Source organism: Megalobrama amblycephala, linkage group LG11 (genome assembly GCF_018812025.1).
Source record: "Megalobrama amblycephala isolate DHTTF-2021 linkage group LG11, ASM1881202v1, whole genome shotgun sequence".
Taxonomy (NCBI): domain Eukaryota; kingdom Metazoa; phylum Chordata; class Actinopteri; order Cypriniformes; family Xenocyprididae; genus Megalobrama; species Megalobrama amblycephala.
The window spans coordinates 1,919,232-1,945,886 of NC_063054.1; the positions used below are offsets into that span (position 1 = coordinate 1,919,232).

The window sequence follows — 26,655 nt, forward strand, 5'->3', positions numbered from 1 at the left end:
CTCCTGCGCATGCGTGTTCTTCATTCTGAGAAAACACCTTGTCCAAACCGAAAGTAAAGGCTCGATTCTTAAGAATGTAAAATCTGTCGTAAATATCACATTACGGTAAGTTTATTTATCGGCTTGTGATATCATGTCACATTATTGTTTTCTGTTTGCTATCATAAATTTAAAGCTCAATATAGGGAGTTGTGAGGTAAACCGACAAGTTCATTTTCAGAGGTCAGTTTCATAAACACCCGCTAATTTAAGACTGTGTTTCAAGAACTAGATTGATCAGCTATCAAATACTTAGGGTTAAACAGTCTTTTCGGATTCAAATTAGACCAATCTACCTTTTTATGAAACTTACTTAATTGTTATTACAGTCTTGGAAAAAAAACGATGATATTGTGTTGAATCATGACAGATGATGAATCTCTTGCAGTTGTTTGGAGTCTCTGTTTTGTACACTGGAGATTTCTCAACAGTCTTTACATGACAAGCGATGAAATGAAACAGAAATCAACACCTGATTCAGAATTAATGCGTGTCTCTGCACCGGCCTTGTTAATATTTTATCATATTAGTTGTGACATAAACCTAAAGTCTGTAAGCCTCCTGAAGTCTTCTTTATTTCCAGGCCTGAAATTTAGAGTATGTTATCTCTAGAATTATGATTGCTGGACTCTTGAAATTGATATATTTTAGTCTGATTCATATAATAAAATATGCAAAGTACTGACATTACATAAATAGAGAGACCAAATACAATTCTATTTTGTTATTTTTATACTATGTAATGTTCTAATTATTAAAACCAAGTATAAATTTCATCAAGTTAGAGTTTTTACTCATTTTTTGCAAAATATTAACTAAAGGGAGTAATAGGGCTGGACGATTATGGCCTAAAATCAAAACTTCTATTAATTGAATATTTTACCTCGATTACAATTAATGAACGATTATTTTGTTTTTTTGTTTTGTTTTTTGCCCTGCCCTCATAGTTCACGGACTATGAAGGTTTGTACTGTAAATATGCTTGACTATTAAAAGTGGAATATGTTTTCCTATTGAAAGAGTGACATAACAGCTTACTTTCAGCAGCTATTTTATCTATGGTTCGTAACATTTCTTACAGATTTTGCTCGTTGTAAATCAGTCCAGTTACCCCACACTAAACCCACCGCACACTTAGAGGCTCTGCTTTATTTCTATGAGCTGAAGGGAGGCACAGAGACGCGGAATCCACTGTAACTTTACCTGAGGGTGTCGCAGTTTGACAGTGTTTCTTTAGAAAAACGAGTGACTTTTACACTTTTTAATGTTAAATTTTGTAATGTTTGCATTGTTTTATTTTTGTAATATCGATTATTTTCTCATCCAGTTTTTTTTGAGGAGGCACTGCCTCCCTTGCCTCCTCGGAGGAAACGCCCCTGGTCTGAAACAGCTTCACAAACAGTGTTTTCAGCTGACAGTATTGCTATTACTTTTGTTGCAAACATAAAAAGATATTGTGCTAAAAGTTTAAAGTCCGGATATAAACAGATGTTGCAACAACCGCAATCAAAATGAGTAAATGACCTTTGAAACCAATGTTATGCAATGTTAAGCCTGTAGGTGGTGACCAGTGACTGTTAAAATGTATATGATGAAATTTGCTCAAAAACTCTGAATGTAACAAGTTTATTAATTTCAAATGATTTTTTTACATAATGAATTCATTTAAATTATTGTAAAATAATTATTTTATAAATATTTAATTATTTTTAATAGACATAACATTTATACATTTATAAATCGACTCAAGTATTAATACTTTACCTCAAGTAAATTACATATCAGCCTATTTTGTTTTGTATTCAGATTCAGGGAAGAACTGTGATCTCTATATCTATCTCTAAAAAATACAATTATCCTGAAAGTCATAAATTAAGCTTAAAAAAATTATAATTCTATATCTGTCTAACTTATAGACTACTGTTATCACTAATATTAAAATGTACAGTCTACAGTCTGTCTACAGTCTTTATATAGCCTATATTAACAAGGATGTGGGGCAGTTATAATGCATTAAAATGGAGGATTCTGAAATGTTTTATTATTTTAAATGTGGGGCTTCTCATCCAGTGTGTGAAGTTCTGCAAACCACGCCCCCTATCACAAAGTCTGTCAATAAAATGATTCGGTAAAATTCCCTTCCAGAAGCGTCTCACATGATTGTGTTCACAAACACCAGGAATCTGAATGCAAGAGAACATGACAGTGTTTATTGTTACATCTGCGCACTCTGAGGCACAAGTTATTTATTATATACTGCAGCAACTTTCATTTTTCTTAGTGATATTTAGCGGCAGTTTATCAGGAAGTGAAGATTTTGCTCTCTTCGACTCTTCGATGGAAAAGCTGCTTTATTTGCAAATATTTTGTGATATTCCAAATTTGTGCAGAAGTTAAATTGTCAACTTTGGATGGAAACAGCCAGTGAGGTCAGACAGTGACGTTGGGTAATGGGGTCTGAATCACTGATCAGTTCATCTCAGAGTGGTTCAGAGGGTTCAGATCTGGTTCTTCCACAGTCAGTAAACTATTATGTAACACAGTTCACGTTCGTTTATGGGAAGGAAGAGGACAGGGACGGCGAACAACTGCTGACTGAGCTTTTATTGAAACGAATGTTCAACAGAAAGGCCGTGCAGACGCACGATAACAGCAACACAAATAATCCACAAAGGGCTTCACTCCAGGTTCGGTAAACACAATCCACAAAGGCCTTCACTCCAAGTAGTTCGTTGGGTCTCAGTCAGCAGTTCCCCTCTCTCTCACACACTCCTGCTTCTCACGGCGTCTTATCCTGTCTCCGCGCCAATCACTAGAACGAGAAACAGGTGTTCGTGATTTGCATCTAACCCACTCACTTACCAAGCGTCTCCCGCTATTCTCTCCGGTTGCAGACCTCGCTGAACCACTCCCCCCTCGCCACATATTACTTTATGGACATCATTAGAAAATGATCCTCCAGAAACTGAAGCTACAAAGTCTGAAGCACCAAATTCTCCAGAATGTCACTGTCTGTGTAGAATTAAGATTTGTTTTCACTGGAATTACTGCAGTAGTTTAAAACATTATGTGTGATTTGTTCTCTGTGTTTCCATATGTAGATCTGAAGTTTCTCATTATGGAGAACAGAGAGAGGAGATCTTCATCTGCAGAACCCAGCTGTGTGTCTCTGAAGAGTGAAGGATCTATGAGTCATCCTCTTCATTTCAGTGTTGGAGCAGTGACCTCTGACCCCAGGTGAGACACAAAATTTCAGATTTGTTAATGCAGGAAAGTTAATAATGTATAAACGATTGGTCAGATGTCTTAGTGTGATTATTTAATTTAAAAAATGTAGTATGCATGTGCCAGCACACATGGAGCTCATGATACAGTGTTTTCAGAGCGGCTTGGTATTAAACTATGAAACATTAAAATATCATGAAACCTTGTTTTGTAGTAAATGCTGCTTAGGGATGGCTCGATACCACAATTGTGGCTTCAGTATGGTACCAAAATATAATACCGTAGTACTGTTATAAAATCGATACCATACGTGGTCTGAATTTCTGTTGTGGCGGGAGGAGCAAACGACAGACACAGTGGGTGTGGCGTCAGGCCTCGGAGAGGCTTTTATTTAACAGAAATAAACAGAAACCCCCAAAAACAGAAAATAAAGTGTCCAAATAAACAGGGGGCCTGGTGTCCTCGTCATGCAAGGGAAACGTGTAGGAAGGGTAGTGAGCAGATAGGATGGGTCCAGGTAAGGGGCGCTTCTTTCTCTTTGGTCCAAGGAGCGAGGGGGAGCGGCTTCGGCACAGCGGCTTGTCCTCTTTAAAGGAACACTCCACTTTTTTTGAAAATAGGCTCATTTTCCAACTCTCCTAGAGTTAAACAGTTGAGTTTTACCGTTTTGAATCCATTCAGCCAATATCCGGGTCTGGCGGTACTACGTTTAGCATAGCTTAGCATAGTTCATTGAATCTGATTAGATTTTGATATTTTTCCTTTTTAAAACTTGACTCTTTTGTAGTTACATTGTGTACTAAGACTGACGGAAAATGAAAATGGATTTTTCACACACACAGACGTAGACTCTCTCTCTCTGTCCAAACCCCACTACCCCCTCCCTCCTCCTCTCCCCCTCACTCCTTCAGTCTTTGTGTGTGTGTGTGTGTATTACAATCTTGATTAGTGCTCTTTAATCCTTTTACTGATTACCCATTTATTGATGAACTTTTGAATTTTGAACTGCAAATGATAACTTCACACGCATTTGAAATTGAGCCACGACACTACATCACTGTTTGGACAGGACTAGTTATTGATTCATACAATCTTACATCTGTTTTTTTTTTTTTTTTTTTTAAAGAGGAGAGTGTATGTTTTCTTGACATGGGCGTTAGAGAAGGTCATGTGCTGTGTTTGGAAATATAATGTATGATGCATATGTCTTTAAATTAATTATATATTGATATAATTCAAATTTATTAAAAACTTTATTTAAGTACATTTCACATTTTATAAAAGTTGCTGTTTCCAATAAACTGGCACAAGTGAGCAGAAAAATCTAGACATGTACCTAACTATTACCTGAGACTGATATTAAAATCGTCTTTGCAGGTTTTGTGATTTAGCTCTATTAATTAATTTTATAATTTTATTTTTTCATTGTATACCACACATATTGAAATTAAAGGAAAGCATGCTTTTGGTGCATAAGATTGGTACACAAACAATAGCTCAGGGAGGTCAAAAATACATGAAGAGAAGTGTTGGGATAATACAACATCAGCAATCACAGACATTTGCATTAAGACTGGATTAAATTGTTGAATTATGTTGAATTTGCGCAAATAACAGTATAATTTGCTTTGGAATTTTTATAGAGGCTGTCTGAGAAAAAAAACAGACATGGCAAGTTGGGATGATATTCTGTAATCATTTGAAATTGATCTATGATACTCTATGACATGAAATTCATCTAAATTTAAACAGTCTCATGGATGTGGCTGTTGTGGTTTGTGATCATATGGGCACCAGCTGCTGCGGTAAATGTGGTGTGAATTTGACATTAGACTTTTTATGTTTAACTGTTTTAAATGCCCATTGCTCACCTTGCTCAGTTGCCCTGATGCCAACGGGGTGGTGGTTCCACCGGGCTTGGGCCCATCATCGCTGCTTGCAGCTATATTTTATATATTAAAATCCTTTATTTTACATACTTCTTTAATCTGGGTTTTTTTTTTTTTTTTCATTTTTTGTTGTTTCAGTGGAGTGGAAAGAGATGATCAAACTGGAGACCTGCAGCAAGATTCTCCTCAACCAATGAATGATGAACTACCGAGAGTCAAAGACCGACACAAAACCAGCATGAAGAACAAGTATGAGAGATTATTTGAGGGAATGAAAATCCAAGAGAATGAAACCCTCCTGAACAGGATCTACACACAGCTCTACATCATAGAGGGAGAGAGTGAAGGAGTGAATGAAGAACATGAGGTTTTACAGATGGAGAAAACAGCCAGAACACAACACTCACAAGACATTCCAATCTACTGCAATGACATCTTTAAAGCCTCACCTGAGCCAGGATGTGAGGAGAAACACCAGATCAAGACTGTTCTTACTAAAGGAATCGCTGGAATCGGAAAAACCGTCTCTGTGCAGAAGTTCATTCTGGACTGGGCCGAGGGAAAAGCCAATCAGGATGTAGATTTCATGTTTGTGCTTCCATTTCGAGAGCTGAACTTGATCCGAGATCATCAGTACAGTCTTCACAGTCTTCTGCTGGACTTTCATCCTGAACTTCAAGATCTGGACTCAAAGATTTATGAGGAGTGTAGAGTTGTGTTCATCTTTGATGGTCTGGATGAAAGCAGAATGACACTGATGTTTTCAGATGATGAGAAAGTTTCTGTTGTGACTGAGACTTCATCAGTGGGTGTGTTGATGTCAAAGCTCATGAAAGGAGAGCTGCTTCCCTCTGCTCTCATCTGGATCACCTCCAGACCAGCAGCAGCCAATCAGATCCCCTCCAAATACATCAACCGTTTGACAGAGATTCAGGGATTCAATGAGCCTCAGAAGGAGGAATATTTCAGGAAGAGAATCAGTGACGAGCATCAAGCCAGCAGAATCATCTCACACATCAGAAGAGCAAGAAGCCTCCACATCATGTGCCACATACCCGTCTTCTGCTGGATCTCATCCACTGTGCTTCAGAAGCTCCTGAATGAAGATCTGAGTGCAGAAATCCCTCAAACTCTGACTGAAATGTACATCCACTTCCTGCTGATTCAGATCAACATGAGGAATCAGAAGTATGAAAAGAGAGATCCAGAGAAACTCCTGCAGTCCAACAGAGAAGTGATTGTGAAACTTGCTGAAGTGGCTTTCAATCAGCTGATGAAGGGCAATGTGATGTTCTATGAGGAGGACCTGAGAGAGAGCGGCTTAGAGGTCACTAATGCCTCAGTGTATTCTGGGATTTGCACTGAGATCTTTAAGGAGGAATCTGTGATTCATCAGAGGAAAGTCTACAGCTTTGTTCATCTGAGCGTTCAGGAATTTCTTGCTGCTTTCTATCAGTTTTACTCTCATGTGACCAAAAACAAGGAACCACTGCATGAATTCAGCTTTTACAGATCTGATGAAGACTCTCTGTATGATCTACTAACATCAGCAGTAAATAAAGCCCTCAGGAGTCAGAATGGACAGCTGGATCTGTTCCTGCGGTTCCTGCTGGGCATCTCACTGGAGTCCAATCAGAGACTCTTACAGGATCTACTGACACACACAGAGGAAAGCTCAGAGATCATCAGGAGAATCACAGTGTACATTCAACAGAAGATCAAAGATGGATGTGAACTCTCAGCTGATGAATCCATCAATCTGTTCCTCTGTCTGCTGGAAATGAAAGATCAGACTCTGTCCAGAGAGATTCAGGAGTTTGTGAAATCAGACAAACACTCAGAGGAGAAACTCTCTCCTGCTCACTGCTCAACAATTGCCTACATGTTTCAAATATCAGAGGAGGTGCTGGATGAGCTGAACCTCAAGAAATTCAACACATCAGATGAAGGGAGAAGAAGACTGATACCAGCTGTGATCAACTGCAGAAAAGCTCTGTGAGTGTTAATTATTAACAAATCAATAATCATGTTTAATAATCAATGACACGTGTCGTTCAGCCCCAATGTGTTGCCCTGCTCACCCCAATTTCATTGGATTGTAATACAGCTAATCGTATTGGTAGACACTTTGAGCGAGCCTGAGCATGCGCATTACTTCATGTACGATTTTGTGAATGATTTGGCTTATACAAAAATATTAAGTGCTAACTCTAACTGTATCTTATTATCTGTTTAGTATTTTAGTTATGTATTGATGTATTGGTTAATGTTTTTTGTACTTAAGACACAGAATAGATGAAGTTATTGTTCACAAACAAACGCTGACGGCACCTCCGGGCACTTTTTGCTGAATAGTGCTGTTTTACATTTAGCGCTTCATTTGACTTCTTCATATTTCCTTATGTATTTAAATGGGCCTAAGACATCGGACAAACATAAACGCAAATGGCTGATTTTACATTCTAAAGCACAATCTTTTCATTTTTTTTAAATCAATTAATTTATTTATTTTCTCGTTTTTAACAACATGGGTTGTTGTCCAATGCTTGCATTACAAAAATGTTGACCCAGGAACATGTTGAACTCAGCAATATCAGGTTATGTGATCGTGCACACAGCTGGTCTTTGAGGTATATTTTTATAAGGGCTGGGACAATAAATCGTTGAATTGTGAATCAAGAAATGATTCTTGATTGATTCTGAGATTTTCTAAATCCATTGCGATTCTCGCTCAAATTGATTCTGAGGTTAGTTTGGAATGATTCTTCCAATTCATTACACACACCACTTGAATCTTCTATAAATTATCATTTAAAAAGTTTGAAAAGGTTGAAGAGAATTACAAGGGTGTTTGTAGTGGGCTGTTTATATTAATATTGCTTCATAAAAGCATTCTGAGGTGCAAGAACTTTATTATCAGACTCAGCCGAACGCATAAGCGATCTTCTTCAACAGCATTTAAGCGTGTGGTTAAAAACTAGCCTAGAGAAAAGAATACATGATTCGATTCATCAGACCCAGCCACCTTCTTCCATTGCTCTGTTGTCCAGTTCTGATGCTCACGTGCCCACTGTTGGCGCTTTTGGTGGTGGACAGGGGTCAGCATGGGCACCCTAACTGGTCTGCGGCTGTGCAGCCCCATACACAACAAACTGATGCACTGTGTATTTTGACACCTTTCTATCAGAACCAGCATTAATTTCGAGAAGTTTTTATGGAAGTTTTTAAGGAAGGAATAGCTGCTGATAATACTGAGGAGGTTATATATAGATGCTGTGATAGGTGTAGTATACCTATACCTATCACAGGTGCACCTATACTACACCTATACTACACTTATCAAAGGTGTAGTATGCCTTTTATAATGTAGATATAAGTCACCTGGGAGTCCGCTGATGCGAGCTTGACTGATGTGACCTGCCAGAACTGAAGCTAACACGGGATTCACTTGCTGCCTAATATATCCCACCCACTAACAGGTGCCGTGATGAAGAGATAATCAGTGTTATTCACTTCACCTGTCAGTGCTCATAATGTTATTCCTGATCAGTGTATATAGTCTGTAGTACAAGCTGTTGGGATCACTTGCAAAGGCAACGTGATTAACACATTCCGGAAATCAAAACACGTTGGTTGGGGCAATTTCCAAAGGGGAAATTTGAGCCGTGGAGCATGGTTAAGATATCTCTGGATTACAGTCAGGATACTTTTCAAAGGGGAAATTTCCAAAGGGGAAATTTGAACTGCATTGCATAGTTAAGATATCTCCGGAAGGGAGATTGGGGCTGTGTGGAGCAGTTTGAGGTGTAATTTAACAAACAAAGTGCTCAAAACATTTTTCTAAATTAACTTCATAAAGAAATGAAAAGAATTACAACTACTTTGCCATTAAAAATAAAACTGAACTATTTTAATGGCTCCAACAAAGGCTGTGTTATGGGCGGGATTAAAAAATAAAACACAGGGTCCAGTCAGGCTTGGCCCGAGAATTCTGATAAGCTGTCGGAAACAGGCAGGGCTCGGGACTGAGTGTTTCTGACCAGGGTTGGGCTAAGACCTGATTTTAAGGCCTGATCTGACTATTGATGAATGTGTTCTGCTTTCTTTTAGTCTCTATCACTGTAATCTCACTGTTCATTGCTGTGAGAGTTTGTCATCAGCTCTTCAATCCTCAGACTGTTCCCTGAGAGAGCTGGACCTGAGTTACAATGACCTGCAGGATTCAGCAGTGAAGCTTCTTTCTGATGGACTGAAGAGTCCAAACTGTCAGCTGGAGATACTGAGGTATTTAAGAACATATAAGTGATAATTTACAGTGAGACAGTCATAATGTTGATGTGTTTGTAGATCATCTGACTGTTGATGTGTGTCTTGCTCTCTTTCAGGCTTTCTGGCTGTAATCTCTCTGTTCATTGCTGTGAGAGTTTGTCGTCAGCTCTTCAATCCTTAAACTGTGTCCTGAGAGAGCTGGACCTGAGTTACAATGACCTGCAGGATTCAGCAGTGAAGCTTCTTTCTGATGGACTGAAGAGTCCAAACTGTCAGCTGGAGATACTGGGGTATTTAAGAACATATAAGAGATCATTTACACTGAGATGGTCATAATGTTGATGTGTTTGTAGATGATCTGACTGTTGATGTGTGTCTTGCTCTCTTTCAGGCTTGCTCACTGTAATCTCACTGTTCATTGTTGTGAGAGTTTGTCATCAGCTCTTAAATCCTCAAACTGCGTCCTGAGAGAGCTGGACCTGAGTAACATTCATATGCAGGATTCGGGAGTGAAGCTTCTTTCTGATGCACTGAAGAGTCCAAACTGTCAGCTGCAGATACTGAAGTAATTAGGAAACATATAAAATCAAATTTACAGTCAGACTCTCATAATGTTGATGTGTTTATAGACCTTATTGTCAATGTGTGTGTCCTGCTCTCTTTCAGACTTGCTCTCTGTAATCTCACTGTTCATTGCTGTGAGAGTTTGTCATCAACTCTTCAATCCTCAAACTGTGTCCTGAGAGAGCTGGACCTGAGTAACAATGACCTGCAGAATTCAGGAGTGAAGCTTCTTTCTGATGCACTGAAGAGTCCAAACTGTCAGCTGCAGATACTAAGGTATTTAACAATATATAAGTGTCACGGTGGGTTGTAGTATTCAAACGCACTATAAAGGATCTCCTCAAGAATCTTTAATGGAGTAATCCGAACAAGGAACAGGAGTATGTAGCTACTTCTCCCACACAAAATCATGTAAGAGGATAGGACAGATGAAAGGGAGACACTTAAAAAAGTTAGCTCACCAGTGTGACAGTTGTCTGCATTCTGTAAAAAAACACTGTCTACACTTGACATGGGCAGCACGACATGTCAAAATCAACATATGACAAGCTGAAAACGGTAACCTAAGTCCAAGTTTTAAGTCTGATGTACTTCATGCATTTGCTCTGACAACAGGGCAAATAGGTTTTGAATGTTCACTTTGACATGTCCAATGTAGACGGAAGGACTGATAAGAAGGACTGATAAGGTTCTGTTTGTATTTGATGTGCATTTACACTCCACCTGCCAACACTCTTATTTTAAGTGTGATTCATTGGACAAAAAATTAAAAACAAAAAATTAATTTGACTGATAGCATTTTTTTATTTTCAAAATTTCTCCAGTTATCATGGTATTACTGTTACCGTGATTATTATTTTTTTATTATTTTATTTTTTTTAATCCTAATAATAGGGTAGTGAAAATCTGATAAATGCACAGCAGGCTTTGTTTGGAACTATATTAATTTGTGAAATAAAGCAAAACCAGACAATATTGTGTCTAAAGCTCACAATATAAACTATTATGTATTGAACAGTTTAAAATAACATCTTGCTTGCAATCATGCTTACATTCAGGAAAACAGCATTCTGCCCTTATGATATTGCTCTATAAATATATCACATGATATATATCAGAAATATAACACATATCACAAATATAACAAAAACAATAAATGCCCCTGTATGACTTTTTTCTAACTGCTTTCCATTAGGAAATAACACAGTGAATGCTTGGACTCTCAAGGCATGTTTTTGTTTGGTTTTTGTAAAGTAAATGATATACTTGATAATGTCAGATTGCACATTGTTAAAAAAAATGCACAGACCTAGCAGAGCACTCTTTATCAGTAGATTAATCAAAGCACATTTAAAACCTCAGCAAATGAAATATCACAGTTGCTGTTTCCATCCACCTATTTTTATGTGCATTTTAGGATATTGCATACAAAACTGCAGGATAGAAATGCCAAGATGCACATAAATTCTAAAAATGTGCATAAAAAGCAAACTCGTTTGAGTCTGAATTTTTTTATCTGACAAGAAAACGTATAGGGCATAAACTACGATAGAAACATATTTACTGAATAAATTTCTAAATACGCATAAAAAAAATTGTGACTTTGCATGATGGGAAGGCATAATTGGACTAACCAGCCAGCCAATCTTGTCAACAGCATCTGAAATGCTGTTTTGGTCATTCTGAAATGCCTGAGCAAAGTCTGTTGTCAAAGTGGTTTGGTTTAATTACCTTTCAAAACTGTCTTACATGACTGCATACCCAAAAAGCGGCATCTGCCCCCGAAAGCAAGATTACACATTTAATGCAGTTCGTCTGCACACTCAAGTAATTTATTATATAAGAAAATTATTATATACAGTTTGTTCTCCTCCTCGTTAGTTATATATAATTTGTCCTCCGCCTCCTCGCTGCCCTATCAGGCATTGACTTGTAAGGCAGCGTTTGTGCATGAAGGCACCTCATGAAACTGATTTCAGACAGGCTTCTGAGGCAGAGAAAGGTATCTCAGGAGACAGAAAGTGAAGTTAATATTGGATTTGGGCATGTCTTGATGCCTTCCTACCTTGAAATGTGCCCTTTATAGGCAGCATTTTCCAGTTTTCTGATGCATTTTACATTTCTAAAGTGTGTTTAGAAATTTCTGCTGATATATTTAATGAGTTGCATTTTTGATGATGTTTGAAAATCCAGTGCGTTTAGATGTGATTAATAGAGAAATATGAAAATGTTTTTTGTTTGAGACAAATAAAGAGAACTCTTGTATAAATTCACACTATGAATATGATACTATTAAATGTACTATGTACTATTTGTATAAATTCACACTATGATATTCACTCAACTGTTGAGTGTTGATGTGTGTTTAGTGGATGATGAGGCTGTTTTGATCCATCTGTAGGTTGTCTGGCTGTATGGTGACAGAGGAAGGCTGTGGTTTTGTGTCTTCAGCTCTGGGTTCAAACCCCTCACACCTGAGAGAGCTGGATCTGAGCTACAATCACCCAGGAGATTCAGGAGTCAAGCTGATGGACAAACTGAAGGATCTAAACTGCTCACTGCAGATACTCAAGTGTGCCAAACACTGATACTGACATACTGAATGTGTGCATGATGCATATCTACATTACTGTGTGCTTCTGTGTTTATAGTGTGGATCATGGAGGGGAGATCAGGATCACAGCAGGACTACGAAAGTGTAGGTCTACACACACACTCACACTCACACACACACACACACACACACACACACACACACACACATTTGTTTCAAGTCAAGTCACCTTTATATAGAGCTGTAAGGAAACCCCGCATCGGCCCAAAAACGGAATCCGACATGCCCGGGCGAAGGTTAACGCGTGTATGCCTTTTCAGTGTCTCTGAATGTTCACTTAATTTCACTCGTTTAATCTGACTCCAATTTCAAATGATCATTACTCTTAGGTTGTGTTTCCAATTAGAAATTAATAATTTGTTATGTAGTAATTTAGATATTTGATTATTCTGGGAATCTCTTATTTTCAGTTATTCTTTCATTATGGTGCCATTATCGCTTAGAGAATTTCGCATCGGCCGGCTGCGTTCTCACGGACATAAATTCGCCAGTTTATGATTCTTAGTCAGAGGGTGCAGAGTTTACTAATGCATTTGAGTCGAACCGCCACATGCTTGTTCATACAAAAATACAGTTTTCTTAGTCACGATACTGCAACTTGCTAAGTCAATAACAGACAAACTCAAAGAGTCCCATGATGTGCAACATGCTCCTTTCACGAGGCTCTCTAGTTTGACCTGCCCTGACGCAGATTTACGGAAATAACGGACTCCAATAATCTACCGGTCATAATGATTTCCGAAGAATCCAGATTAAATCAAATATAACATTTTATTTGTCAAGTAAAAATATCTCGTGCCAATTACATTACAATTAGACAATTAAAGCCAATTCAGAAATGATAAATGCATAACATGGATTACTCAAAGAAATGCATAAACACAGGGACATGTGAATATCTTCAGACATTCACCCATCTCTGTGGGGGTTCTGGTTACAGAAGATCCTGCCTGACTGCTTTGCTTTTTACCTTATATACAGACCAGAACAAAGAGTTGTAAATGTTTATTACACCAACACCTGTTTTGGGGGAGAGGAGAAGAGACACCACCCAAAAAGAGGACAGAATTTTCCTTAGTTTTCAATCTTCTTCATAACACCAGTGACTGCTGTGAAATTGAGACCATTTTACTAATCGCACTAAGACCTTTAAAATGATACCAAACATGAAAAGGGAAAAACAATAAATACACAAGTTACATTATATGTTTTGAATAACTTTCAGTCAGGGGGAAGGGAAGGTGTGTTTGTGTGTGTGTGTGTGGTGGGGGGAGGCATTGTCCTTTTGGGGTTAGTGTAAGGCGTTGCCAGTTGCTACTTCTTTGAGATCTTCTTCTCTAGGCAAGTTTTATTGTTTTATTGCAGGATGCTTGATCTCAGTTTCCACTTGGCAGGAAAATCAAGTCTTACAGTGCTTTATTCAATACAGATAGTTTTGACAGATTAGGTCTACAATTTCCAGCCCAACAGCTCTCCAAAACCAACCCAGAACATTCACTGCCAAAAGACTGTGACAGAATTCTGTTATCATGACAACCAAGGTGGATAGTTTTTAAAATGTACCTCCTTAAAACAAATAATGAAGACAAAATAAAATGATAAAAATCAATTTCCCTACCAGGTGAACAGTGCAACAGGAAAATCATGCCAAATACAGTAAAATAAAATTAGCAAATATAATAAAATAATTTTTCTATCCAAACAGGTAGAAATTTGCAAACAACAGTAAAGAAATGAACATACTTCTCCAACACGCATCATTTACAATGTCAACTGCAAAAACAAGCCAATTCAAGTGCAGACAGGAAAAGGACATTATAAGTGATCGGAATAAGCAATGAAGGAATGTTTGCAACAAGCAAACTTTATGGGTTGAATGACACACTAATCTCACACACTTATGCACACACCATAACAATAATATTACAATGATGTTTCACAATAATAATAATAACTAATACATATAGCTGCGAGGAGCGATGACGGGCCAAAGCCCGGTGGCTTCAGGGCAACTGTGCACAGCGGGCAATGGGCATTTTAAACAGTTAAACATAAAAGGACGATGTCAATTTCACACCACATTTACTGCAGCAGCTTATGCTTTTATAATCATAAACCACAACAGCCACATCCATGAGATCATTTAAATTGAGATGACTTTCATGTCATAGAATGTTCTGTCATTAACAAATGAGTGCAGAATATCATCCTAATCTGCCATATCTGTTTTTTCTCAGACAACCACTATAAAAATTCTAGAGCAAATTACAATATGTTATTTGTGCAAACTCCACAGTGCTCTGAGAAATCTAATCCAGCCTTAATGCGAATGTCTGTGATTGCTGATGTTGTATTCACCTTATTCCAACACCCCATGACGCTTTGCGCGAATTATGGGAGTAATTTCCGTTAAGTTGTAAACAGTCAGTGATAGACTCTATGAACGCAATAATGCGTTTTATTTTTAAACTGGGTAAAAAGAGATGACATTATTCTACTCACCCTTCAACCAACAAACATTAAAAGGACATTTAAAAGTGTAAAAGCATCAACAAGGTACTTTCAACAGGCCATGAAAAAGTGTGATTCTTTCCACAGCAACAACGGACGGGGTTGAACATATATTATAGTGATATATATGTATTATGTAATATGTTGCCTTAATAAAAATGTTCATGAACTTTAGCATTGCGTGATACTAATTCAAAGGGATTTCCATTTTAATAAATTGTATTTACCTGTGAAACAAACCTGGAAAGAGACGTGAGGCTTTGAGGAGAAAAACGAGAGATTCTTTGTGCATTCCAGTGAATTATTAATGGGATATATTGTAAATTATATAGAAAGAACAGACCACAAATGTGCAGCATATGTTGTCCTTTTTCATACTATTACAGCGGTATGCAAAGAGACAAAATAAAATAATCGGGAGGATAGAAATCATCTGCTGAAAAGAGCCCTTGCCATAGATATTCTTGTTATAACATGTTATGTTACAATACCAAGCGTTATGTAATTCTCATGATGTCTGAAAATAAAACATGAAAGAAAAATTGACAGCTCATTCAGTCAAGCTGACAGATAAGCTTTATTTGTAGGGCAACCTCATGATTTGAAACAATAAATTTCAGTCTTTTTAAATGGAAGTTCCCCAAACCGGAAGTGGAACCCATAATTTGAAACGCAGTAGGCTAGTCAGGAATAAGGTCAATAATCCTCACACTTCTCTTCATGTTTTTTGACCTCCCTGAGCTGTTGTTTGTGCACCAATGTTATGCACCAAAAGCATGCTTTCATCTAATTTTAATATGAGTGGTATAAGTTAAAAAATAAAATGAAAAAATTAATAAATAAAGAACCTGAACCTGCAAAATCACAGAACCTGCAAAGACAATTTTAATGTCAGTCTCAGGTAATAATAAGGTACAGGTCTAGATTTTTCTACTCACTTATGCAAGTTTATTTTAAACAGACACTTTTCTAATCTTGTGAAATTTACTTAAAGATTTTATTTTAATAATTTGAATTTTATCAAATTATTAATTTTAAAGATAATTTTAATTGTAAAAATAATAATTGTAACTCGAACATTTTGAAAACTAGTCCTGTACCAATAGTGATATAGTGTCATAGTTAAATTTCAAATGAGTGTGAAGTTATCTTTTGCAGTGTGTTTTTATATTTGAATTAACCTAATTATCAAACTAATAATGTAATACTATGTTGTCAGTGGTCTACAAAAGAACTGACCTATTTAGCTGCTTCAGATGTGTTTGATCAAGGGTTGGGAATAAACTCTGAAGCACAGTGAGTCTGCAATAAAGGGGTTAAATAACTGATCAAGGGTGTAAAACTCTCTCTCACACACACACACACACAGACTGGTGTGAGGTGTGAGGAGGAGGGAGGGGGTAGGGGGGTTGGACAGGCCCAGGCATGGCAGGGAGGCTCGACAGCGCCCCCTTGAATGGTGTCCGAAAACTTGGTCCATATATCAAACACACTTGCATGTATTTGTATGAAACCCTGTACTCATATAGACCTCATCAGGCCGAACAACTTTCATGCTCTAAGTTATATGCCAGCTCAACAGGAAGTCAGCTATTAAGGGTTGTTTGAAAAACGCATGATCTGGAATTTGATATACTTCTCCTAGGAGATTAATCCGATCACCACCAAACTCAGTCAGAATGAAGTCAAGACATTGAGGATGTAAAATTGCAAGCGGATTTTTGATATCTTGAACAGTTTGGTCGTGGCGAGGCAACAAATTTATGGCGAGAAAAGGGAAACAGGAAATGTGTTATAACCTCCACATACATTGATTGATGTTTATAAAACTTCAGCTGTGTGCACATTGTAGGAAGCCGATCACCTGGATGTGACTATTGTGAGTCAAAGTTATAGTGCCATCAACTGGCAGCAGGAAGTGTGTTACTTTCAAAATGCTTTAAGATAACCCTCAAATTTTTACCCAATTTGCTTCAAACTTCATTAGAATAATGCCAAGACATAACGAACGAAGACCTGTAAAAAGATTTTTAATATTTCTCAAACACTGTTGCCATAGCAACAGATCAAACTTCACTATTTGTTTTGGATGGGTTTGAGACACTTAGCATGCTTCAAATTGCATGAAACTCGACTCATATATCGGGATTGTCATCCAGTAGACATGGGCAAAGCCTCAGAAATGGGCAGGAAGTAGGGCCTCTATAGCACCACCTTTTGAAAAAGTGGGGGGTAAGTTTAACCTACAGTCATCAAACTCGGTACACACATTGTTCTCATTAAGCCGGACAACTTTCTAATTTACAGTAATTTGCTCTGACCAACAGGAAGTCCAATATTTTGGTTTGAATGTGGATTTTTTCACCCTCTCTCTCCCTCTCTCTGTGGCACCCCCCTCCCCCTCACTCCCCCCTAACTCCCTCCTCACTCTCTCAGTCTGACTCTTTCTGTGTGTGCGTGAGAGTGTGTGTGTGTGTGTGTGTGTGGGTCTCTGTCTGTGTCACTCTCTGTACTTGTTTTGACTATACTTGTGAGGACCAAATGTCCTCACTTATTTTGTGGAATACTTTCACAACCCGCTAGTGAGGACATTTGACTGGTCCTCGCTGTTTTAAAAGGCTTATAAATATAGGCCAAAATATGTTTTTATTTAAATTTAGTGATGGTTACATGTTTCTGTGATGGGTAGGTTTAAGGCCCCGGTATACTTCAAACAAAATCGAAGAACGAACTGATGTGACGTCATTTCGAACAAAATCAGGCCAAAACAAAGTTTGTTTTGTGTTCTTTTTGGAAGTTCGAAATGGCTTGCCAAAGCGAACTTTCAGTAAAAATTTGCTTCAGCTGCAAAAAAACCTTGCTGTACTGTGCTGAAAAGTGCACAGCCATTACTTTTTAAATATAGTAATATATATAAGGTAATATATAAAGTAATTATAGTCTTAATGACGTTTGGCCAATCATAAACCTAACCACAGGCTCTACTCTTCAGCACAATGGTGACCCCAAAAACTCACACCTACCAGAAAACCAGTTAAATTCCAAAATAATACTTACAGATCTCCTCCTGTATTAATATTGAGCAAAAGCTAAATATTTTTATATGCATCAATATATAGCCATACATGGTCAATGCATATATTGCAGTATATTGAAAAATATAAACACTAGTTTCCCATATGGAAATGTATTATGTAATATATCGCATTATATTTTACAGTATATTCACATATATTTTTTTTACATAAGGGCATACACACACATGGTTAGGTTGATGATTGACCGAACACCCTTAAGACCTCTAATACACACACTTCTCACACACACATACACACACACTCATCTAGTAACTGTTGTTTTGTTGTTATAGATGTTTCTCTGTTCTTGTGTTCAGGGGCCTGTGATCTCACACTGGATCCACACACAGTAAACACTCGTCTCATTCTGTCTGAGGAGAACAGGAAGGTGACAGGTGTGGAAGAGCATCAGCCGTATCCTGATCATCCAGAGAGATTTGATGAGTGTCGTCAGGTTCTGTGTGGAGAGAGTCTGACTGGACGCTGTTACTGGGAGGCTGAATGGAGCGGAGATGCTGAAATATCAGTGACGTATAAAGGAATCGGCAGGAAAGGAGGGAGGGACTGTGTGTTTGGATTCAATGACAAATCCTGGAGTCTGATCTGCTCTGATAACAGATTCAGTGTCTGGCACAATAATAACTTCACTAACATACCTGTCGTCCGTTCATCCTCTAATAGAGCAGGAGTGTATGTGGACGTGTCGGCCGGCACTCTGTCCTTCTACAGCGTCTCTGACACATACACACTCACACACTTACACACATTCAACACCACATTCACTGAACCCCTCTATGCTGGATTTAAGCTTTATATTGATTCTTCAGTGTCTCTGTGTCAGATTAACTAACAAACACACACATACACATACACGCACTTGTAAATTCTCTTTCTAATGTCCACATGCACACAGAGTCATCAAATCTGTGTGTAGTTGTTTAGCTTCATCTAATTGTGTTGATAGTATTTAATTTTTTAGATTAAGAGCTGACCTTTCAACTGCTGGCAGGGCTTACCCATCCGATGCCGTGAGTATTCGGGTTCCCGTCAGATGCTGTGAGAGCTTGAAAGGTTATTAATTACCATGCGATGCGAAGCTGAAGTGATTGACAGCTTCAGTCATTATAAAGGGAGCACTCTTTGCTTACTTTCTCTATAGGTAATTTAAATAAGTTTTATTTTTCATGCTGCTAAGAGGACCAGTGAGTACATATACACTGCAGAGATTCAGGAGGGAAAACCAAATGCAGAGTGAATCCGCTAAAATATCCCTGATATTATGTGACATTAAAGCTCATATTTGGCAATGTTCTTTTCATTTATGGAGACCTCCAAGAGTCTGTATAACTTATGGTGTGATTTACGCACATTTGTTTAAAATATTTATGGGAAGATTGTTCACATGTTGTAGGCAAAAGTTTTGTACCTGTATTGTTTACAATACAGATGCACATTCTCATATTTTTTCTTTTCATTTTTTCCCTTCTAATTATTATCATGTGGGGTGTGTCTATTTTTTTCTTAAATGCATAAATTCAGGTTTGGTTTGATTGGTTGTGTTACATGAGAAAATAAATATTTATCTACCTGATGTAGATTTGTGGGTGTGGTTTGGGTCGGGTACGGAATTAAATTAGTGCTGCTGTGAATCGTGTGTTCTGTTAAGCAGTGTGCGCGGGCCACTCACTTTACCAAAGTGAGTGGATAATGCAAATAAAAAAGCACTGTTTCTCTGGCATTTTCAAAGGCTCATAAAATATAACAGTCTAATGTCTAAATTATTTTTTACATCTTTTACTGAACCATTTTTATGGGCCTAATACTTCAGTGCAAATGAATGAGTTATTTCAGGGCAAGACAACCATGATTGTAAAGCAAATCGTGTTTGGTTGGATCAAGAGCATGCTATGACTGGTTAGCGCAATATGGCGTTATCTGATGGGCTTAAGTAGATGGGGAGTGGAGTACTGAGACTCGAACCCACAACCTTTGGGTTAACCATTAGGCCACAACTGCCTTCTTCCATGTGTGAGTGTCAGTAGATAAATTAGCTTTTTGCAGCCTGATGGTTTAGTTACAGCTTCTACCAGCAGAAGACCAAGTCCAGACCTCTTGATTATGATATCAGAGGCTGCATTTACACTGCAAGTCTTAATGCACAGATCTTTTAACCATATCCGATTTTTTTGGCCAGTGTGTTTACATTCACTTTAGATGTGATTGGTATCCGATATCTGTGTTTACATTACTTCCTGCCCCAAATGATTGTCATTGATTGTTTTACATACACATAGCAGACTCTCGGGTTTTGAATGGCCGTGGTATTAAAATTAATATATTTCATGTTGAGTGATCATGATTAGGCTACCTGTCAGAATGGATAAGTCAGGGGTAGGCAAGTTCGGTCCTAGAGAGCCGCTGTCTTACAGAGTTTAGCTCCAACCCTGAAAAAAACCTTCACCTGCCTATAGCTTTAGTAATCTTGAAGAACTTGATTAGCTTGTTCAGGTGTGTTTGATTAAGGTTGGAGCTAAACTCTGCAGGACAGCGGCTCTCTAGGACTGAACTTGCCTACCTCTGGGATAAGTTAACAGGTGTCAGTGTCATGGTTGTATTGCAGTGCGAACTCTGAATGAACGGATACAAAAATCAGATCTCATGTGCATTTGTGTGTACATATGTGCAACTAATTCCGACCTGTGTCAGATGTGAGCAAAAGATCTGATTTTTTTGTGCCAGTGTAAACGCAGCCAGAGAGACATTATATGTGCTATTTAATTCTCTAACTGCAAAGGCCATTGGTGTATCTTATTAACTGGTCAGGGCTCATTTTACTTGCATTTGTCGAGTGTCAGTGTGAGCATGCAGCGCTTTAACAGCACTAGAGTGTGCGCAAGTGATGTACACTGATGCACTCCAGCTGCAGGAGTTACTAAAGTCTGTTCAACCGGCCTTGACTCTTAAAGCGGCCGTTGTGGCGGGGCCACCTTCAGAACATGGAACAGACATGTGGGTTTGGCTCTTTTGACTCGGGCTGCCCATCAAGGCTTTGCCAAGCCAACATCAAAGTTTGATTTCAAACTTTATGTAACCCAGGTCCCATGTAGTTAGTAAATAAAGCTGGAGTGGTTAATACAATGAGACTGGGCTCGTTGTAGGGAAATGGACCATGACCATGAGCATCAGCGCTTGAGAAACGTGTTTCTCTCACAGATCAGTGTATTATTAGAGTTCCCACACCTCAAGACATTGTTCAGATGTTCGATCAAGACATTTGTCAGGTTTTGTCTCTAATCACTCCTGTGTAGGACTAATTTCATCCCAAGCACATTATCGGTGCTCATGTAAAGGATAATCCATGGCTTGGAAATACCTGTGCATTAGACTGATTTAATGTACACCTTCCAGCCAATCAGAATGCAGTATTCAGACAGGCCATGGTACAAGTAAACATCCTCAATGGCTCAAACAGATTTTTTAGCTCCAGTCTCACATACAGTAGTTGTTACTGGCCACTGTTTTAATCCACTTATGTCAAATACAAACACATTTCTATGGATGTATTGCATTTTTTCTTGCAGTGTAAAAATGCTTTAATTTTGACGTTTTCAACTGTGAATAAACAGCATTATATTCATGTGGTGTAACATTGTCAATATGAACTCAGTTTCTTCATCAGTGTGATTCCCTCTTTACTGCTGTCTATGAATCTGCACATGATCCGTGTTCGTCACAAACACATGCACACGGTCAGAGTGGAGCAGATGCCAGTAAAGTCTTTTTTGCTGGTTTATTGAGATTCAATAAATCTGGTGCGTCCGGCCGGACTGGAGCACGTGCTTCACTTCATGGCGCTGGAGGGAAAGATCTACATGCGCAGCTACAGGTGAAACACACGACGCCTGCGGATCACTGCAGCACACCAACCAAACACACGCTTCATATCAGTGTCTTTACAGAGTGTTGCTGAAGAAGTCCGGCTGCCGGACGCCCCGGATCGAGCTGGAGAAAATGGGACCTTCCTTTGACTTTGTCATGAGGAGAAGTCACATGGCCTCAGACGACCTGTACAGAACCGCTCACAAAAAGCCCAAAGGAGTGAAGGTGCGACACACACACACACACACACACACTATCATCAGATCATCTCATAGACTAGCATTCCTTTTCTGTCTTGTGTCCAACCCGACCTCTGACCTCCAAACCGACCCTCACACAATCCTGTGCACATTTTTCAGTTAAAGACCATTTATGAGCCGTTTCAACTAGAAAAGTCATGAGTCCTTAAGAGTTACTTATGATATTTATGGCCATATAATTTTCAAAATATTGAAAATGCAGACAGAATCACTGAATCCTAAAATATTAGGATAGGATAATATAAAAATATAAGGAATTGTTCAATTTTAATTTTAGTTCCATTTTAAAATATTAAATTTTTACTGTTTATGGCTTCATGTAATTACCACAATTTTTGTTAATAAATTTGTATTAAATCCTAAATCTAGAAAAATTTAAACGGACACATGGCATTCTTGAAAAAAAATATTCCATATTAAACAATTAATAAATTGATTAATTAAATTGATTAGACATGCTTTTGATGACTAATATCATTATTAACATAAAATTAAATTAAATGTGTTAAATTATGCAAGTTACCTTTTTTGATTAGTAAAATTAATTTGACCGTTGAGGTGGAATCCAAATTTAAAACAGAATCCAGAAGTTAATCAGACATGTGTGTCTGTATTAATGCTGATCTGTGTACAGTACGAGCTCCAGATGTTTCTCCTGTGATAGTCATGTGCTTCTCCTCCATTTCACCTGAAGCCCAAGAAGAAGAAGAACATTTCCCATGATGCCTTCGGCACCAGGTTTGGCCGCTTACACATGCAGAAGCAGGACCTGAACAAACTACAGGCACACAAGATGAAGGGCCTGAGGAAGAGGAGAGGAGAGGAGCCGGCAGAGAGCGCGTCACCCAAAACACCCCGAACAGAGAGTGACGTCTGACACACTGACAGGACTGTGTTTGATACGAGACTTCAGACGCTTCAGACTTTCTCTACAGACCGTGTTTGTGTAGCATCAGTCTGCATCAGACGGTCCATCCTCCCGCACAAACACAATCACATGACCAGCTGCCGCTTCAACAGGAAATATAATGGAAATGTGATGCAATAAACAGATTTCTCCAGATCAAGTGTGTGTGTGTGTGTGTGTGTGTGTGTGTGGACTATATCACACTGGTTTTTCAAGTGACTGCAAAGTTTCTTGGGGGTATGCAAATGTTTGAAATCATTGAAATATAGTTTTCTTCCATATATTCTTTCTATTATATTAGTTTTGTGAATGCAAAGTTTCAGTGCAGTAAACTACATTAATATTGAGTGACTTTGATATTAATGTATACTAACATTAATCAAACTGGATTATGTGTAATGATACTACACGTAAACAAAGGTCTGTACAGTACCATATGATTATAGCACAAAATTCAATACATATTTTTGCTTTCTAAAGTTTTATGAGTTTATGGCACTAAATCAGAAAGTGTAACCCGCCACTGAAGGATGATGAAGATAAATGATTTGAAACATCAGAGCAACTGCTGTGTAGAAATATTATCAGTGAAAGAAAAAAAAACATGAATATCTCAGACTGATTCCTTTTTTAAGTATTTATTGGCACCGAATGGAATTGATATAATTTATTAAAAGAGCAATATAATCTCCAGTTAGAACAATGCAAGCAATATTTTCAAATAGTTCTTAAATAGTTTAATATCGAAGGTTGCATTTCTCAATTATGTTTCATAAATTGTGTGTGTGTAGCATACATGTAATGCTATATGGTCTGGATTGAATTGCATCAACCATGTTAAAAAGATCAAACACACTGTGGTTCTTGTACAGGCACAGAGTTCACTGTCTCCTAACTGTCTGTGGATGGCTAAATAATAATGTCAATGAGGCGGGGCTTGAGGGGAAGTTCACGCTGATTTGATGGATTTTTACCTACTGAAGCTTTTATTTGTGACACTGAAATTCCAGTACGCAAATCCAATAACTGGTCTGGGAACTCATTCAACATCACATCAAAGTTCACAATGAGTACAGAGACACGCAAGAATTAATCTTGAGCCCTGCTCCATTAATCGTTAATAGTAAAGTGCCCTTTCGGTCATATTGCGGTGCCCCAGAACTTGATTTTTGAGGAGTTTTTTTTTTTATCTTGACGCCACATTTGATGCCGTGTCATGTGCGAGATGCTACAAAACATGCTAGATAGGAGTGCAATGGTTAAACACATCTGTCTAGCGCATTCACATAGAAAAAATATTGAAAAAGTAGCACAGTGCAGGGCCTGAAATTAACACCCGACCATGCGCCAAATGCGGGTGAATTTTGCAATTGGCGGGTAAAACTGTCAATCTACCTGCCACATTGGCGGGTAGCCAATGAGAATTGAGTGATTCATTAGTTGTTGTTTTTTGCGTCTGTTGTTTTTTTTTTAAAGTCCGCCATTTCGTTGGATTTTAGCTCAAAATGTGGCGGCACATTACTGGGGTTAAGAGGCCAGCTGAAACGAACAACCAACAAAAAGATGAGGATGAGTCAAAGAAAAGTAAAAGTCGACGCTTTAATTCAAAGTGGACAATTGGCGACAATGGCAAGGTTCGTGAGTGGCTGATTTATGACAGCAGTACAGACGAAATGTACTGCAGTGACTGCCGTATGTATGGCTCAGAGAAAGCGAAGTCAAATCCTTTTGTAATCGGGACTAAAAACTTAAAATTAGAAGCAATTAAGTAATCAAAAAGCCACCTACACACAATAAGTTGCAAAATAGCAAAGACTGCGCTTCCGGAGGAGACCGCTGCGGTCAAGGCACTGACGTCCATGAAAGCAGCGCAGTTTGAGAGGATGCGACTCCTGTTTCGGAACGTTCACGCGATCGGCAAGAAGATGAGGCCCTTCTCTGACTACGTTGGTGGAGGAAGAGGAGTGCATCTGCTCCTTTTTTGTGGACTCAGATTAGCAGCAGTCAGTATATATGACTATGACATATGAATATGTCTGTGAGACACAGCAAATCAATGAATTAAAAAGATTTTAAAAAATTATAGTCTAAGAGTTATTATTACTTATAATGATTTCGTTAATAACTTGACAGCACTTAAATGTGTATTCTTACAAGTTAAAGAACAATGTTTGTGTGATTTCTATTTTTCACCTTTATGAGGCAAAAAACAAAACAAAACAAAACAAAAACTGGCTGGTAAAAAGTTACTGTGGCAGGTGGATTTTTAAATCCACCTGCCACAATGGCTGGTGGTCAAAAAAGTTAACTTCAGGCCCTGGCACAGTGTAATGGAAAAACACATTCTGTGTGAACGGCCCCTAATGCTAATGAATGCTTTAATCAAGATCTCTTTAGTTTTTCACCAATGTCTGTGTGAACATGAATAAGTGTCAAAAATTAGTTCTGAGACATGCTGGTCCTCAACCAGCGTAATGTGAAATCTGCTTTTGAAATAGCCTATATTCATTTATCAAAGCCATAAAACCATTTTTGACAACATATAAAAATGAAATAATCTTTAGAGTAATTAATGAATAAAGGTGTTGAAAAACATTTAAAATAATGGATTTTCCTACAGCAATGCTTTCTTGGGTGTCTTGCAAGGTCACTGCTTCGAACCAATGCTCCTCTGAGGCTGGACACGGGCAGCCACACTGACCTTCTGACCCTGCCTCCAGCTAGGGCCGGCTACAGGGTCAGGAGAGGGGGATGAAGGACCTTGACCGCGATGGGCAATGTATCGCTCAAATGCTGCTGACTTAATCTTCTGAAACACTGTCTCAACAGCGGTAAAAGAAAAGTTTAGAAAGCAAAACCATGACATCAAGAAGAAATGCTTTTTCCTTCTCCTTGAGCCCCAAAAAGTTAAGCCATAGATATCACTCCATGGAAACCATGGCCACCATAGAGTAGCCGATGGCACGGAGGGCAAAGCTCCAAGGCTCTGTAAAAAGTGTTGTGTTCCCACAAGAAACTTTGCATTTGGTCACAAAAGCACTTGAGAAACTGTTTTCACAATGATATCATGTTCATTAAACTCCCAAACTCCCATTACTCCCAAACTCCCATTACTCCAACCCAGCTGATGACTTGAAAATATCACAATGGTTTTGCAAGTAACTGCAATGTTTTTTTGAGGGCGTAAATGTTTTGTCAAAGAATGCAAAAGCACTGAAGTCATTGAAATCATTTAATTTGTAACAAACTGCATGGAGACACGAAGGTTGAGGATCCAAATGCAGTATTTTTTAGAAGGAGTAATCCACAATCAAGTCCAAAAACAGGCAAATGGTCAAACACAGATGGACAATCCAAACAAAGATATCCAGAACACAGGCAAACCGAACAAGAGAAAACACAATGAAAACAAGAAACTTAA

At 38.3% G+C, this 26,655-nt stretch overlaps 1 protein-coding gene across 4 annotated transcripts; it reads left to right on the forward strand.

Annotated features, from left to right (window-relative positions):
* LOC125278888 (NACHT, LRR and PYD domains-containing protein 12-like) lies at positions 1-23,390 on the forward strand. 4 transcript variants are annotated; one of them, XM_048208285.1, is made up of 12 exons: positions 1-105; positions 3,141-3,276; positions 5,292-7,148; positions 9,264-9,437; positions 9,539-9,712; positions 9,814-9,987; positions 10,089-10,262; positions 12,388-12,558; positions 12,638-12,684; positions 18,506-22,074; positions 22,148-22,292; positions 23,022-23,390. In XM_048208285.1, exons 2-10 carry the CDS (start codon positions 3,158-3,160, stop codon positions 19,036-19,038), a joined length of 3,423 nt encoding a protein of 1,140 aa, XP_048064242.1. In that variant the 5' UTR covers positions 1-105; positions 3,141-3,157; the 3' UTR covers positions 19,039-22,074; positions 22,148-22,292; positions 23,022-23,390. The 4 variants fall into 4 exon arrangements, with proteins under 4 accessions (XP_048064242.1, XP_048064243.1, XP_048064244.1 ...); XM_048208286.1 differs by lacking the exons at positions 22,148-22,292; positions 23,022-23,390 and having other exon boundaries at positions 12,388-12,684; positions 18,506-18,607; XM_048208287.1 differs by lacking the exons at positions 9,539-9,712; positions 9,814-9,987; positions 10,089-10,262; ... (3 more) ...; positions 22,148-22,292; positions 23,022-23,390 and having other exon boundaries at positions 9,329-9,387.
* The last annotated feature ends 3,265 nt before the right edge of the window (positions 23,391-26,655 follow it).

Coding starts and splice junctions, on each gene's coding strand:
- LOC125278888 (XM_048208285.1), top strand. CDS start 3,158: ATGGAGAACAGAGAGAGGAGATCTTCATCTGCAGAACCCAGCTGTGTG. Junction 9,988..10,088: donor TGTCAGCTGCAGATACTGAA/GTAATTAGGAAA, acceptor GCTCTCTTTCAG/ACTTGCTCTCTGTAATCTCA. Junction 10,263..12,387: donor TGTCAGCTGCAGATACTAAG/GTATTTAACAAT, acceptor ATCCATCTGTAG/GTTGTCTGGCTGTATGGTGA.